We start from the raw sequence: 13,953 nt of genomic DNA on the forward strand, positions 1-13,953 counted from the left end.
ACTGCTAAAACAACGTTAGACAGCAACCACGGTTAAAAGTGTCAGGTTGACAGCATCAGCATACACACTGTCATTTCCCCAAATACAAACAATAAAATAAAACAATGTACCTGAACTTCAACCGTTCACATCTTCCATCTCTACTATCTGTGGTTATTTCGCACACCTATGACATGAAATAGCCATGGCAGCATAAAGCAACAGAATAATCTAGCACCATAAACCAATATCCTATCACACAATTACCATAAACTGATAAATCTGCCAAGGTTGATCCTGGATCTAATGCAACAGTCTGCGCTTAAGTTGCTACCACAGGAACTTATATTGGCACGTGCAGCATTCATGGCCAGAACCAACAATTTCATTGCAAAGCATACAACTAAAAGCAAAAGCTGTTTTACTTGGCAATCCATGTGGTGCATGTCTGATTACCTGAAACAAGTGCTAGGAAACAAACACAAATGTAAGCATAGGAAACTGAGAAACAAAGGACTGCACAAGCATTGCTTGGGGCTCACCAAATTGCATGCAGAAAGCCAGAAACATCACGTTAAGTTGTAAACCCATAGTTTCAAAATGAGCCACCAAATTCTGTTTTCCTGGAATGCCGACAGAATAAACAATGACAAAAGAAGTGATAATGGAGAACGGGATATCAGTCTACAGAGTTTTGCAAAGTAACAAGCCAACAAGGTTATACATGCTCAGCAGTAGCTCATCTCCCACTCTGTCCAGTAATAGAGTAACTGCAACCCGATACCGCACATCTTTGATTGGTGCATAATCCTGAAAGACATAGAAAGAAAGAAAAAATAATTAGTTAAATTACTCAGGAAATTACGACAGGTTAACTGCCAAAAGAACTTAACCTATAATTGCTTAAGCAAAACATCAAAACAGATATCAACAGTTAACTGTTATGTATCTGTTTGGTCTTTTAGATGCTCGCACATAAACTCTATTTTTTCTTTCTAATAATGAAAAGATCATGTAGTGGGGATCTTCCCCATAGTTTCACGATAAAAAAAATATATGTTAAGGTGGCAACATAACTACAATACATGAAAAAAACGAAGCTACCATGAATAAATTGCATTAATGAAGTCACATAAAAAAGAAATGTCCTGTAAATGCAACATAGCAAAATTGTTATATATCATTGAAACTGACAATAGCCTGACAATCATTCCTGAAAAGAGAAATTTCAATGGACACAGACTACAAAAAGCTCAAAGATTAGGTGATTAACTTTTTAAGGCCCAATGGATGTAGCGCACATAATTCTAGAATAACTGGAGGCACAATGTTAAATTATCCAAGAATAAATGGAAAAGGCATCCACAGCCCATGCGCCCAGATATCCGTCACAAACCAGCATTCTTGAATTACAAATAAAATTGTGCACACTATCCCTAAAGCAGCAGCCTGGAATAAACTCATATGCGCATTCTCAAAATTTATGTCCGAAAAAAAGTTCGAAGAAAATTGGAGATTAAAATGTATATTAGACATAGTGATATTAGGCTTAGCTATAGCGGGTGAACATTATTGAAGGCCACAAAAAAATGACAAAAAGAAAAATAATGATGTTCTCCACCTAATATTGGAGACAATAAATATGCAGATCCATAAAAATATTGCAACAAATTTACATCATGGATTCAGATTTATATCCAATGAAGATCTTACATTCATATTAGGACCTGATATAACAAAGGTAATAACCTAATCCATGTAAAGATTCTAAAATCCAAATTCTGACCGATTCCTAGAGAACTCCTATGTACTTCTGTCAGTTGTACAATGAATCCTTCTATTAAACTAGTTCAAGGAAGTGAACCTAGCTCAACTGATTAGGGTGGGAGGTGTGGTCGTGCACTCTAACCACCCAGGTTCAAGTCCCTCTAGCTCGAATTTGGGTGCCTATTTCTTCTTCTTAATGAAAAATCGCCTAGCTCCTCCTAGGTTGATCTAATTTTTTTATTAAACAAGTTCCGTTTTCTTAATATGATAATATTAATTTTCGAAGTGATCTAGATTGAGCAAAATCCCAGTACAATCAACAGTAAATATTCATCTGGTCCATAGCTCAACCCAAGCATATGTAATCAAACAAGCATACTGAGGATTTGGATTAAAAACAATTGATGTTGATTAGCTTATCAATTCATTCTTTGTAACTCATAACAACATAGAGATTCGACGTATAAAACCATATTGCACAAAACAGTTAATAGAAGTAAACTATTATTTCTTCACCCCAATTTTGACTGCCAAAGTGAACAGTACAGTTTCTCAGCAAACCAACAGGTAAAAAAGATGGTGTACAAACATAAGCGATCTCACAGAAGACCAGCTAGGAGGGATTTGGAAGGAACAGGATTAGGTTCAGATTCAAACTAAAACCATATCAATAGGGCGTGTACAAAATATAGGGGATCCAACACAGCACCTGTTGGATAGGAGGAATGAGGATAAAAATAACCCTGAAAGTTCAAGGAGCAATCCTAGTAATCCAAAAAGGGGTGCATGTTTTATTGAAATTATTGAAAAAGAGCAAAAAGCAACAAAAATGATTGGGAAGACCACCAAATAGATAATGAATTTATAAGCCAAAGCTAGAAATTTACTTATAGCTCTATCACCCAATGAGTATATATTTGACAACATTGGTTCCTCTGCAGTCTATCTCTAGGACCTGATGACCTATACAGGTGTACTCATAGTTGCAGAACTGACCTGTAGATGATGAGATGATGAATGCAGATTCATAAACAACTCAAACTTTCTGATAATCAACTCAACAACATTGTCATAATCTTTTGAACCATCCCCTCTCCCTGTAAGGTGCTAAGAATCAAAGCTTATACATCATGACTTCACTATGTACCATTTTAACATACATGATTTCACCATGTACCATTTTAAAATCTTACCACACCTCCCATCTCTCAATAATGATGCTAAGCTTTGTTGCGTACATGTCATCTACTAATCTTAAAAAAGGCACATTACATGGGCTAACCAAATTAAAAGGAGAGCATGATAGCTTTCGCCATTCACAAAGGATTGAGTGCCCAACACTGTCAAGTGGTTATTGGGCACTCATTGTAAATCAGTTAGCCATACCACAAGAATTTATTGTTATAATAACTATACATCTCCAGACTTGTCGCAGAGGCCAGAGATAATTCCATTTTCTAAAAAATATATATCTCCAGACTCCAATCCATACCTGACCTAGGCACAAACAATTACATCATAGATACTTCCACAGCAGACAAATGGCCAGGCTTATCATCTAGAATACATAAGTAGTATTCCCAACAAGACAAGCATGCTAAGCATACCACACAAAACATGCACCTGTTCAGAAATCCCCAGAACAATTCATCGCAAAATTCTACAAAAAATAGAACCACAACTCATGTTTTTCAGTAGGATGCAAAATCGAGTTGCAATAGCAACCCAATTAAACGCTAATAGAAAATAAATTTTAACTATCAACAAAGGGGCAGGAAGAGATTCAGACCTTTCCCTTTAGCGGTTGCGCTCGGGCGGCAGGGGCCGGTTGAACCCGCCGCGGCGGTTCATGTACTGGCGCGGCTGGCGCTTGGTGACGACGCGCACTCCGCTGACGTCGGCGTCAGGCACGTGCTTCCCCTTGGTGGAGTCGAACCCGACGGGGATGCCCATCATCTTCATCATCTCGAGCTCCTCCGCATCCACGTCCCCGTCGCCCGCCGCCGCGGCCGCGGCCGCGGCCGCCGGGTCCCCTCCGCCCTTGGGTGCCGCGGGAGGATCGGCGGACTTCTTGTCCTCCCTGTGGTGGTGGTCGGCGGCGGCGGGGGACGCGTCGCGGCGGCGCTTGTGACGGCCAGCGTCGGGGGAGGGTGACGAGCGGCCTCGGTGGGAGTGGGAGTGGCGGCGGTGGGAGCGGTCCCGGTCGGCTGACGGGGAACGGGACCGGGAGCGCTTCCGCTCGCGGTCGCGGCGGCGGTCGCGGTCGCGATCCTTATCCCTGTCCCTGTTCCTGTCGCGATCCCGGTCGCGATGGCGATCGAGGTCGCGGTCCTTGTCACGGTCGCGGTCGCGGGGCTTTTCCTTGTCGCGGCGGCGGTCGGACATTTCGCCGGCGAGGAGGCGGGGAGAGGAGAGGAGGTAGGGTTTGCTGTTTTCTCGGGGCTTTTGTTCTCTACTAGGGCCGGGCCGATTTCGAGCTTCCAAAGCAGAGTGTACCATGATTTCCGTTGGTGATTCCAAATAGATTGCATTAGTTTTTATTCTTAAAAATTATACTAAAAGTTATTGAAATTTCTATAATTTACTACGATTAGGAATTTTTCATAATGCAAATCCTATGAGCTTTCTCCAATTTTTTCCTCTATTGCTAAACATAAATTATTTGGAAGGATTTTCATGGCCTAGTCCGAAGGCCAAATTTCATTTGTCTATACCTGGGCCGGCGATATGATTTCGCCAGCGTGACCATCTAACCAACCAAAAAGTAGCAATTTGCGATTGATCGAGCTAGTGGATAGGAACATTCTGATAGAATCCCAAAGTTAAACCATGCATTTGGCTTAAAAATCGTTTGAACCATGCCTTTAGAATTAAACAAATAAGGTTGGACCTAATGTTTATAGAGAAAATTCCCTATATACCATTGAAAAATATACCCATCAGCCATCCAAATTATAGCCATCCGTACCCTCGGTGCCGTCACTTTTCACATAACGGAGTTAGGCCTGATTTGTTACATGTGCTTATTTTTAGCAACCGTCACATCGAATATTTAGATACTAATTAGAAGTATTAAACGTAGATTATTTATAAAACCCATTACATAAGTGGAGGCTAAGCGACGAGACGAATCTATTAAGTCTAATTAGTCCATGATTTGACAATGTGTTACTACATTAAACATTTGCTAATGATGGATTAATTAGGCTTAATCGATTCGTCTCGCCGTTTAGCCTCCACTTATGTAATGAATTTTGTAAATAGTCTACGTTTAAGATTGATGTGACACGTGCTAAAGATAGGCAAGGAACCAAACGCCCCCTTAAACCTTCTCCTCTCGCTTCCGTTCTTTGCTTCTGCCTCGCTTGCCGCACAAATCAACCGCCGGCGGCAACATGCTCCATCCAATCTCCCACACAAAATGGATTGCTAAGAGCTTGGATTTAGCAACACGAAGCTTCCCGCTCGCCCGTAGCGTCATATCCGCGCGACGCCTTGATGGTTGCCGGGGACGTACGGTCATGCCCTGCCCGCGGATGGGAACGGCGGCGCCCCGGCTTGGGCCTCCCGTGGATGGGAGCGGACGGCGAACGGCGCGTGCGGCGGCTGCGCAGCCTCAGCGGACGACGACCATGGGGGCACAGGACGGCGCTGCGGGGCTCTGTGCGACACGCTGCCGTGATTCGTGCCAGCCTGTCCGTGGACTACGGGGAGCGCGGCGCGGGTGTTTATGCGCGAGTAGCTACCGGCTTTGCAGGTGACTTCCTCGGTCGATTCCGCCTTCCGGCCATACGCTCGCGCCGCCGTCGCTCCAGGCACAGGCCACCGCCAGTCCCATCCGCGGGAAAGGCCGACATGGGGCGCCGCCGCTCCCATCCGTGGGAGGGGTCGAACTGCGGCGCCGCTGCTCCAATACGCGGGAGGGCCGACCATCAGGTACTGGTGCTCATCCTTGGCCCTGAGCACGCGCGACGGCCGGGAGTGACCTGGGGAACGCGCAGAAGCTTCACGAGCTGCGCGGAAGAGAATGGAGAGAAAAGAAAATTTCTTTAGCTGACTGTGGGACCCAACACAATGGAGCTAGCGGACGAAACGTTGCTGCTTTGATGGACGGTGCGCTGGAGCTGCCGTAACGGCAAAAGCGCAAGGCTCGGTACAAAATTAACGGCGATGGCACACGAGGGACTAAAACTAACCAATGGCAATGAAGGGGTTGCTTAATTTTTAATGGCACGAGGGATGAGCTAAATTTTCGATGGCATAGAAGGAATTTTCTCGTGTTTATATCTGTCCCTTTAAAAGAAAAGAACTAGGTTTGTGCCATTGTGCCAATTACGGTTTTAATATGCATCTCATTGATGTTTAGACTCATGCCACTATTTTTACTAATTTTAGTGACAAAACTTCATTTGATCCATGCCATTCAAAATGGTATGGCAATGATATAAATGTAACAAAATTTACACAACACTCGCATGAGTTTAGATATTACAAAAGAAAGGCAAATATAAATATCGTAATTGAATTAACACATCTAATTCTCCCTAGCACTAGACAACCACGAGCTTGTTACCAATGTGACTTTCCCGCTGCCATGATGAAGTGACCATAGGTATTCCATCTAGGGATTTAGAAAGGCGTTATAGTTAGGAAGCGGGGAGGCTAGTGAACTAAGCGTAACTCAGCTGCCCTTATGGTTCGAGTCCCCGACTCGATATTGGTGCTCGCATATTTCTGAATTTTATTCCAGGATTTAACTGACGTTATTCTTTTAGTGATATGTGGTGTGCCCGTCGATAGCAGGCAGTAGTGGTGACTTAGCGAGGCGTTTGTCGGTGTTTTATACCCGGCAACCTACCGAGGGGTATCCCGAGTTAGTAGATTGGTTGGTGGGGGAGGGGAATCGTCGGACTTGGAATTTGAAGATAAAAGCGAGGATACAAGACACAGATTTATACAGGGTCGCCAGAGTAGCGTAATACCCTACGTCATATTTGGAGTGTTGTATATTGCGCCCTCCACATGGGTGTTGTTTGGTGTTGAGGATTTTGGTCCTATGTTGTGGTTCTATGAGGTTTTCGCTTACCGATCTAGGGACCTCTGTCCTCCTTTATATACTCTAGGGGGCAGGATTAATAGTCGGTTACAAGGAGTAGTCCTAGTAGAATTACATGGTATGAGTCCTAGTAGGATTACAGATGAATCCTAGTAGGAGTCCGTCTTCTTCCTTCCTTATGGGTACTGAGGGTCTATCCCCGACAAATCCACGAGCGCTTCATAGTTGAATGCAGCAGTCTTCGAGTATTTTTCAAATCCTCGCTGAGTAGTTTTAGAGCTTCTCGAGTACTTTGTCTGGCTGAATCTTCAAAATTCCTTAAAGCTTCCATGAGGCTATGGTATGCTCAAGCCCTTAATCGTCTTGATTTTGTAATCTTCATCTTTGGAATGTGATATGAAAGGTGGTGGAAGTCGCACTCCATATGGAGTAGCCCCCGAGCCTTAGGTTGAATCGAAGAAATCAGGCTGAGGGTCAATAAAATCTTGAATCTTCTTTCTTCATCTTGAAAAAAATAACTGTTGGGTGTAGCTAATCAGCCCCCGAGCCTTGGAATGATTAATTAATCAATCCGAGGTCTAGCGAGCTTTAGTCTTCATGCCAATTGTCTTTCGAGTAGTTTTTCGGCGTCCAGCCCCCAAACTTATGCGTTAGGTGAGCCATAGGAGCCACGTTGAGTAGTTATTTGACGCTTAGCCCCTGAGCTTGAGAGCTAGCGGAGCTACCAGAGCTATTCTGAGTAGTAATTGGTGCTTTAACCCCCGAGCTTGGTAGTTAGCTGAGCCATTGGAGATATTTCAAGTAGTAATTGGTGCTTAGCCCCCGAGCCTGGGAGCTAGCGGAGCCATTATAGGTACGCTGAGCGTCCTAGAGAGTCGTCGCCGAATCTTGACCTGAAAAAAGAAATGCATACATTATGTAGCATATTTGTAGAATTTGGAACTACTGAAATTTATTCAGTGATGAATATAATGTAAATGTTGTGTGTCATGTTCTTGTTTCGTCCATATTTCTCCCGAGCAGTTAGCATATTACGTTTAGGCTCTTAGTCCCTATTTAGCCATTGTCATTGCGTGTGAGATCTTTGTCTCGTGTACTCGTATTGGCACTGCTGCTATGGAGACCTTTGTCTCGCGTCCTAGCGTTTAGGCATGACAGAAGATCCGAGGCTATCATGAATTAAGGCGTGTTCTGCTTAAGGATATTAGCGACCGCTAAGAGAAGACATTTAAAATAACTAGTCAGCATTGTGACAAAAAGAGAGCGCGATTGCGTTTAAAGTAGTCGTTGAGACTTTTCTGCTTTTTGGGGAGAAGAACGCGTGTTGCCGCGTATAGAATTTATGCCTCCTTAGGGTGTAGCAGCTGCGAGCCTCCAGCACTCAGTGCACCAAACTTCCTGGCGGAGCCTCCTAATTCGGTGTACCAAGCCTGTGGCGGAGCTTACGAAACTCAGTGCACCAAACCCGTGGCGATAGCCTCCGTAATTTGATGTACCAAGCCCATGGTTGTCGATCAACATGCCCCAGGAATAATTGGCAAAGTGTAGCTCTAGAGGGTAATTCCCGTTGAGAGGCATACACAAATAAGTAGCCGGCGCGTTGCCCTGCATGCGGAAAACAAGCTGGAAAATTTATATAAAATAATTAAAAAAGTGACTTAGCTGCCCATGGTTGTCGGTCAACGAAGCCGTGTCGATTGTTGATGAAGCCAACTAGTCGGAGTCGATTCCGACTAGTTGTTGATCACGTGGAACCTGCCCTCGACTAGTTTTCTAGTCGAGACGAGTAATCGAAGTAGACCATCCTCGACTAGTTTTCTAGTCAAGATGAGTAGTCGAAGTAGTCGTCGGCGACTTGATTATTTGCCTCAATCTGCACGTGACTTGATCAACGAGCCGTATGCAGCAGCCTGCGATGGAAACCGATTCGGTCTTTGATTGGAACGTGGAGCACATCAATTATGTCTTGTCGTAGGTTTGTCTTCTCGGAACTCCGACTCGGCGACTTGATTATTTGTCAAGGAGATTGATCTTGATGATGAGGTCCTTCAAGCTTGTCCGATGATCTCTACGTCACCCCTACCTAGCGCGCCAGATGTCAATATTTTATACCCGGCAACCTACCGAGGGGTATCCCAAGGTAGTAGATTGGTTAGTGGGGTATCACCGGATCTGAAACTCGAAGGTAAAAGCGAGGACACAAGACACAGATTTATACAGGTTCGGACCGCCAGAGTAGCGTAATACCCTACGTCCTGTTTGGGGTGTTGTATATTGCGCCCTACGCTTTGATGTGGTTTGGTGTTGAGGATTTGATCCTCTGTTGTGATTCTATGAGACCTTCGCCTACCGATTTAGGACCCCTATCCTCCTTTATATACTAAGGGGGCTAGTCGGTTATAAGGAGGAGTCCTAATAGAATTACATGGTATGAGTGCTAGTAGGATTATAAAGGAATCCTAGTAGGAGACCATTTTCTTCCTTCCTTACGGGTACTGGGGATCTATCCCCGACAGCGCTAGTGATGACTTCATCAACCAAGAATCTGCCAACTCAATCTCCTGGAGGTGCATATAGAAGGTTGCGCATGTGTATTTATAGGGTTGAGCGTGCGTTTATGAGAGCGATGCTAAATCAAATGACACTACTCTGCGTATTAATGTTTTCTTTTCTTTCGAAAAGATTCACTCCATCAGCATGACAATCAAAGATAAAGAAAAATAAAAGGTTGTGGTTTTAGCCAAGACACGCTGTCATGATGCTCTCCTAGCTAGTGTTGAGCACTGGGAGCTAAGTTGGGACTAGGAACCCAAAGTTTAAAATAGCGAATAGCGGGTTGGTAGCGGATTGATGTCGAGGTAGCGGATTGCGGATAGCGGACGATATTGCGGACGATAAGTTCCAATAGCGGCACCTAATAATCTCACATAATTTTAATTATATATCTCATGAATAATGAGTATAAATAGATATTTAATTGCACACAAACAATTGATGTCTCACATGCTTAAATTAAGAAAATAAATATTAGTGTTCCACACATTAAATCATCACATGTTCACATATAGTTTGCAAAGAAATATATTATGAGCCATAAAATAGTTCACAAGACTATCATTCGTTGTCAGAAGCAACATCATCGGCCTCATGGTCATTTGAACCATCTCCATCTGCATAAGGGATGTTCCCTTCCTCTTCCTCTTCACTTTCAGAAGAATCAAATTCTTCCTGCTCATCTTCTGCAACAACTCGTGCTTTCTTTGCTTTGCTTGATGAACTTTTATGGATTAATCTTCGCTTACCTCTCACACTACCACTCTGAGCATCATCTTCTAATTGTGGTGCTGGTGCATCAGGATCTACAATCCATTCATTTGTTGACTCATCATCAATGAATTTCGCAACCAAGGGGTCCCTATCCTTTTGAGAATACTTCCATTGCAGCCTCTTGTTGAACATGACGAAGACAAGAGCATTTAGTTTACGCTGACCCAATCTAGTTCTTTTCTTAGAATGCACCTACAAGAATATAATGTCCAAGCATTTCATATTATTGATGATACCCACAGTGCATAACAGGATGGATGTTTATAGTCCAAAGATGGAGAACTTACTCTCTCAAATGCGCTCCAAGTTCTTTCACATGCAGAAGAGCTACAAGTTAGACTTAAAATTCTGATAGCCATCTTCCTTAGATCCTTTGCACTACCTCCATGTACAGACCACCAGTTCGCTACAATAATAGGAAAGACCAGATTAACAAAGTTGAAAATATTTTCATTTGATGAGAAAAAAATTAAGAATGAATTATACAACTATACATACTAACCTGGGGAAATTGTTGGAATATTTCTTTGTCTTATAGCCATTGGTGTTCCAAAAGAACCTGTGGCTTCAGTGTACATAGTAAGCTGAGAAACAATATTATCTTGCATTGTTATATCATCACGGTACATTTGAGCTGCACATTGTACAACAGCTTCCATCAAGACTTCATCCTCCATTTCTTTCTTATTGTCATAGAAGAAACCTGGATTTAAGAAATACCCAGCTTTGTGCAATGGAGTCTTAAGCTTGCTGTCCCACCTTGCATCTATGATTCCCCAAATAGGACCATATTTTTTCTCATTTCCATTTAAGCGTACTGCAATATCTTGCTTTGCTTTGAGAATATCACCATAAATGTATCCCATTGCTGGAACATCACCATCTACTCTTCGAAGTACATATGCAAGTGGCTCAAAATAATTTATAACTTCTAGCATTTGTGACCAGAACTTGTTGTTCAGGACCAAGTCATGTGCATTCTGTCCTGAAATCTTTTTGGACCAAGAACTTTTATCCCACTCTTGTGATGCAAATAGCTGCTTCAATTCATTTCGTTTATCATAGAGACTTCTCAAGTTCAAGTAACTAGTGGCAAATCGAGTAGTACCAGCTCTAACTAAGTCAACTTTGGTATATTGACGCATAATGGCTAGCAATCTAGTATGTGCATAAAGTAAATTTGTGATAGCCTTGGCATCTCGAATAATATTATGAACCATAGATATCTTACTAATATCCTCTAGCATTAGATCAATAGAATGTGCAGCACATGCAGTCCAAAAGATGTGAGGATATTTCAATTTAAGCAACTTTGATGCAGCAATATTGTTTGAAGCATTATCAGTAACCACTTGCACAATTTTTTCGGGACCAATGTCATCAATACAAGAGCTTACCAAGCTGTAGATATACTTCCCATCATGAACCTCCATGGAAGCATCAATGGCTTCAAGAAAACACACACCTCTAGAACAGTGAGCAACCAAGTTCATTAGGCTTCTTCCACGCCGATCTGTCCAAGCATCTGTCATAATGGAGCATCCAGTTAAAGACCATTGCTCCTTTTGCACTTCCAAAAATTCATGGACCAGATTGACATGTTTGTTCAGTAAAGGGGTTCCAAGTTGGTAAGGAGAAGGTTTCTTCAATCCTGGGCCAAATTGACCAATCGCCTCTAGCATTAGATCAAAAGAATCAAGAAGAACTGTATTGTGCGGAATTGCTGCTTGGTAAAACCAATCTGCAATATATTCATGAGCCTTTTCCCTTTCTTTGACCTTATAATGTTGGCTCATCGTTGTCTGCAGATGCTTTCCTTTTGCACGAGCTTGCTCTGGCCGCATACAATAGCTGTCCATTGGTCCCTTAATTTTGGGCTGCTTAGGGACTAGAGCACTTGATGAACCTGCTTGATCTTCAATTTCTCCTCCTCCTTCCATTACAACACAATCCTCCTCGTCATTTTCATTGATATTAACTTGTTGCCTCATACGCAACTGGCAATCCAATTTTGCGCTCTTCTTTTCATCATGTGCATCCAACATTGCTTTGATTTTCTCCTTAACATTTTTAGGAACCTGTTTACAGGAAATACTCTGTCCTTTAACTCCAGCCAAGTGCTTCTTAAACCTTGTTATTCCACCGTTGAAGTAATTTTTGCAGTATTTGCATCCAACTTGATTTTTGGTTTCCTTTCCAGTTAGAGGTAAGGCATGCTCCCAAGCTGGATCTTTTTTTGATGTTGACTGGCTTGTATGTGCAGTTGACGCAGCGGATGACATTTTGCAATTCTGTATCAATGTTTGTAAATCAAAAAATGTTGCAAAGGTCAGTAAGAAAGTAATGGCAATGTGGCAGCAGAAAGTAAGAAATCTTGCACGGCAATTCTGTATCTTGCACGGTGACCTGACCTTCGTGAGTGATGACACTGACGGGCGGTCGGCGGAGTGACGGAGTCACGGCGGTGGGCCGGTGGCGCACGGGCACGGCCGCACGGGGCACGCGCGATGTGGCGCAGTGGCGCCGGCGGTGGACGGTGGTGGACTGGTGCCTGGGCCCTGGTGGCGCTGGGCGCTGGCGCACCGGCACGGCGGCACGGCGGCACCGCGGCCCGCGCATGGCGAGTCGGCGTCGACGATGTGGCGGGCCTGGGCGCCTGGCCCTGGCGGCGCGGCGCCCGCGGCGGCGGCCTTCGCCCAGTCGCCCTTCGCGGAATCGCGGCGGCGGCGCCGACGATGTGGCGGCGGCGGCCGGTGGGCCGGTGGCGGCACGGGCGCACCGCGCACGGCGATGTGGGTCAGTGCCTCAGTGGGGGCGCGCGGCGGTCGCGATGGGCCGGGGCCGACGGCGTGGCGGCGCGCGGCGGTCAACTCGGTGGCGGGCGGGCGGGCGGCGCCGGCGGCCAGCACAGGAACCATAGGTCCGTATACATTTTTATGTATAGATGTATTTAGTTAGGTAGTTAGTATTTGACGTACCCATACGCAGTAGATCATCTCCCATACAAAATAGAAGAAATGAGGCGGGATGGGTCTTCGGACCCACCCCCACCTGGCCTTTAGAGCGGACGGACCGCATGGCTATGCTTGCGACCCCGTTATGCAATTTGAGTTATGTTTTTACCTGCGATCCAACGGGTATAATCCAACCAACCATGAATCGAGATCACGATAATTTCAATAACCACTTCGGTCCTAATAACTAGATAGAGGTGTGCTAGCACCGTAGCCACGTAGCATTCACCATTCACATGTGACGGAGGTGTGCTATCAACGTACCCACGTAGACGTAGCATTCGCCACACATGTGACGGGAGGGGCCAGGGCCAGCTGGGTTGCCCTGGGTTTTATTTACCAGCTTCCATGACATCCCACATGCTCTATTATGGGCTCTTCTGCAAAGCTCAGCATTCGTACCAATGGAATTAATCCTCGACGCCTGGATTTTTGCCCTGCTCATCTCTGCAGGTCTCCCAGTCCAATCCACTATACAGACAGGCGACAAGGAACGCCGCGTAGGATCATGAGCAGCAGCAGCACCGACGTTATATGACCGGGACCAGGTCCCGGTGGAAATGAAGATTTGGAGTCCGTTTCGAAAACAAAACAATGGAAATTTACCGCGTGCGTTGCATCGCATGCCACAGCACCTCATGGTTATGACATCGCTATTCACTATTAGCAATCCAACACACGCGGGCGGGCATGGCAGTAAACAAAACAGGTGCACAGAAACTATAGCCATTCAAATACGACCGATTTGTGTTTCGACATACCTTAGGATTACAGCAGATCTGACGGCGGACAAACGACTTCAGCTTCAGC

At 44.5% G+C, this 13,953-nt stretch overlaps 2 protein-coding genes across 2 annotated transcripts; both read right to left on the minus strand.

The window, feature by feature from the left end:
* Window positions 1-810: 810 nt before the first annotated feature.
* LOC101757468 (U4/U6.U5 small nuclear ribonucleoprotein 27 kDa protein) lies at window positions 811-4,261 on the minus strand. The gene is made up of 2 exons (XM_012843940.2): window positions 3,536-4,261; window positions 811-3,406 (listed from the first exon to the last, which is right to left on the minus strand). Exon 1 carries the CDS (start codon window positions 4,243-4,245, stop codon window positions 3,544-3,546), a length of 702 nt encoding a protein of 233 aa, XP_012699394.2. The 5' UTR covers window positions 4,246-4,261; the 3' UTR covers window positions 811-3,406; window positions 3,536-3,543.
* Window positions 4,262-9,916: 5,655 nt separating this feature from the next.
* Window positions 9,917-12,748, minus strand: LOC101774910. The gene is made up of 4 exons (XM_012844997.1): window positions 12,536-12,748; window positions 10,632-12,420; window positions 10,417-10,535; window positions 9,917-10,321 (listed from the first exon to the last, which is right to left on the minus strand). Exons 1-4 carry the CDS (start codon window positions 12,746-12,748, stop codon window positions 9,917-9,919), a joined length of 2,526 nt encoding a protein of 841 aa, XP_012700451.1.
* Window positions 12,749-13,953: the final 1,205 nt, after the last annotated feature.

The sequence above is a fragment of the Setaria italica genome, chromosome I (genome assembly GCF_000263155.2).
Source record: "Setaria italica strain Yugu1 chromosome I, Setaria_italica_v2.0, whole genome shotgun sequence".
NCBI classification, from domain to species: Eukaryota; Viridiplantae; Streptophyta; class Magnoliopsida; order Poales; family Poaceae; genus Setaria; species Setaria italica.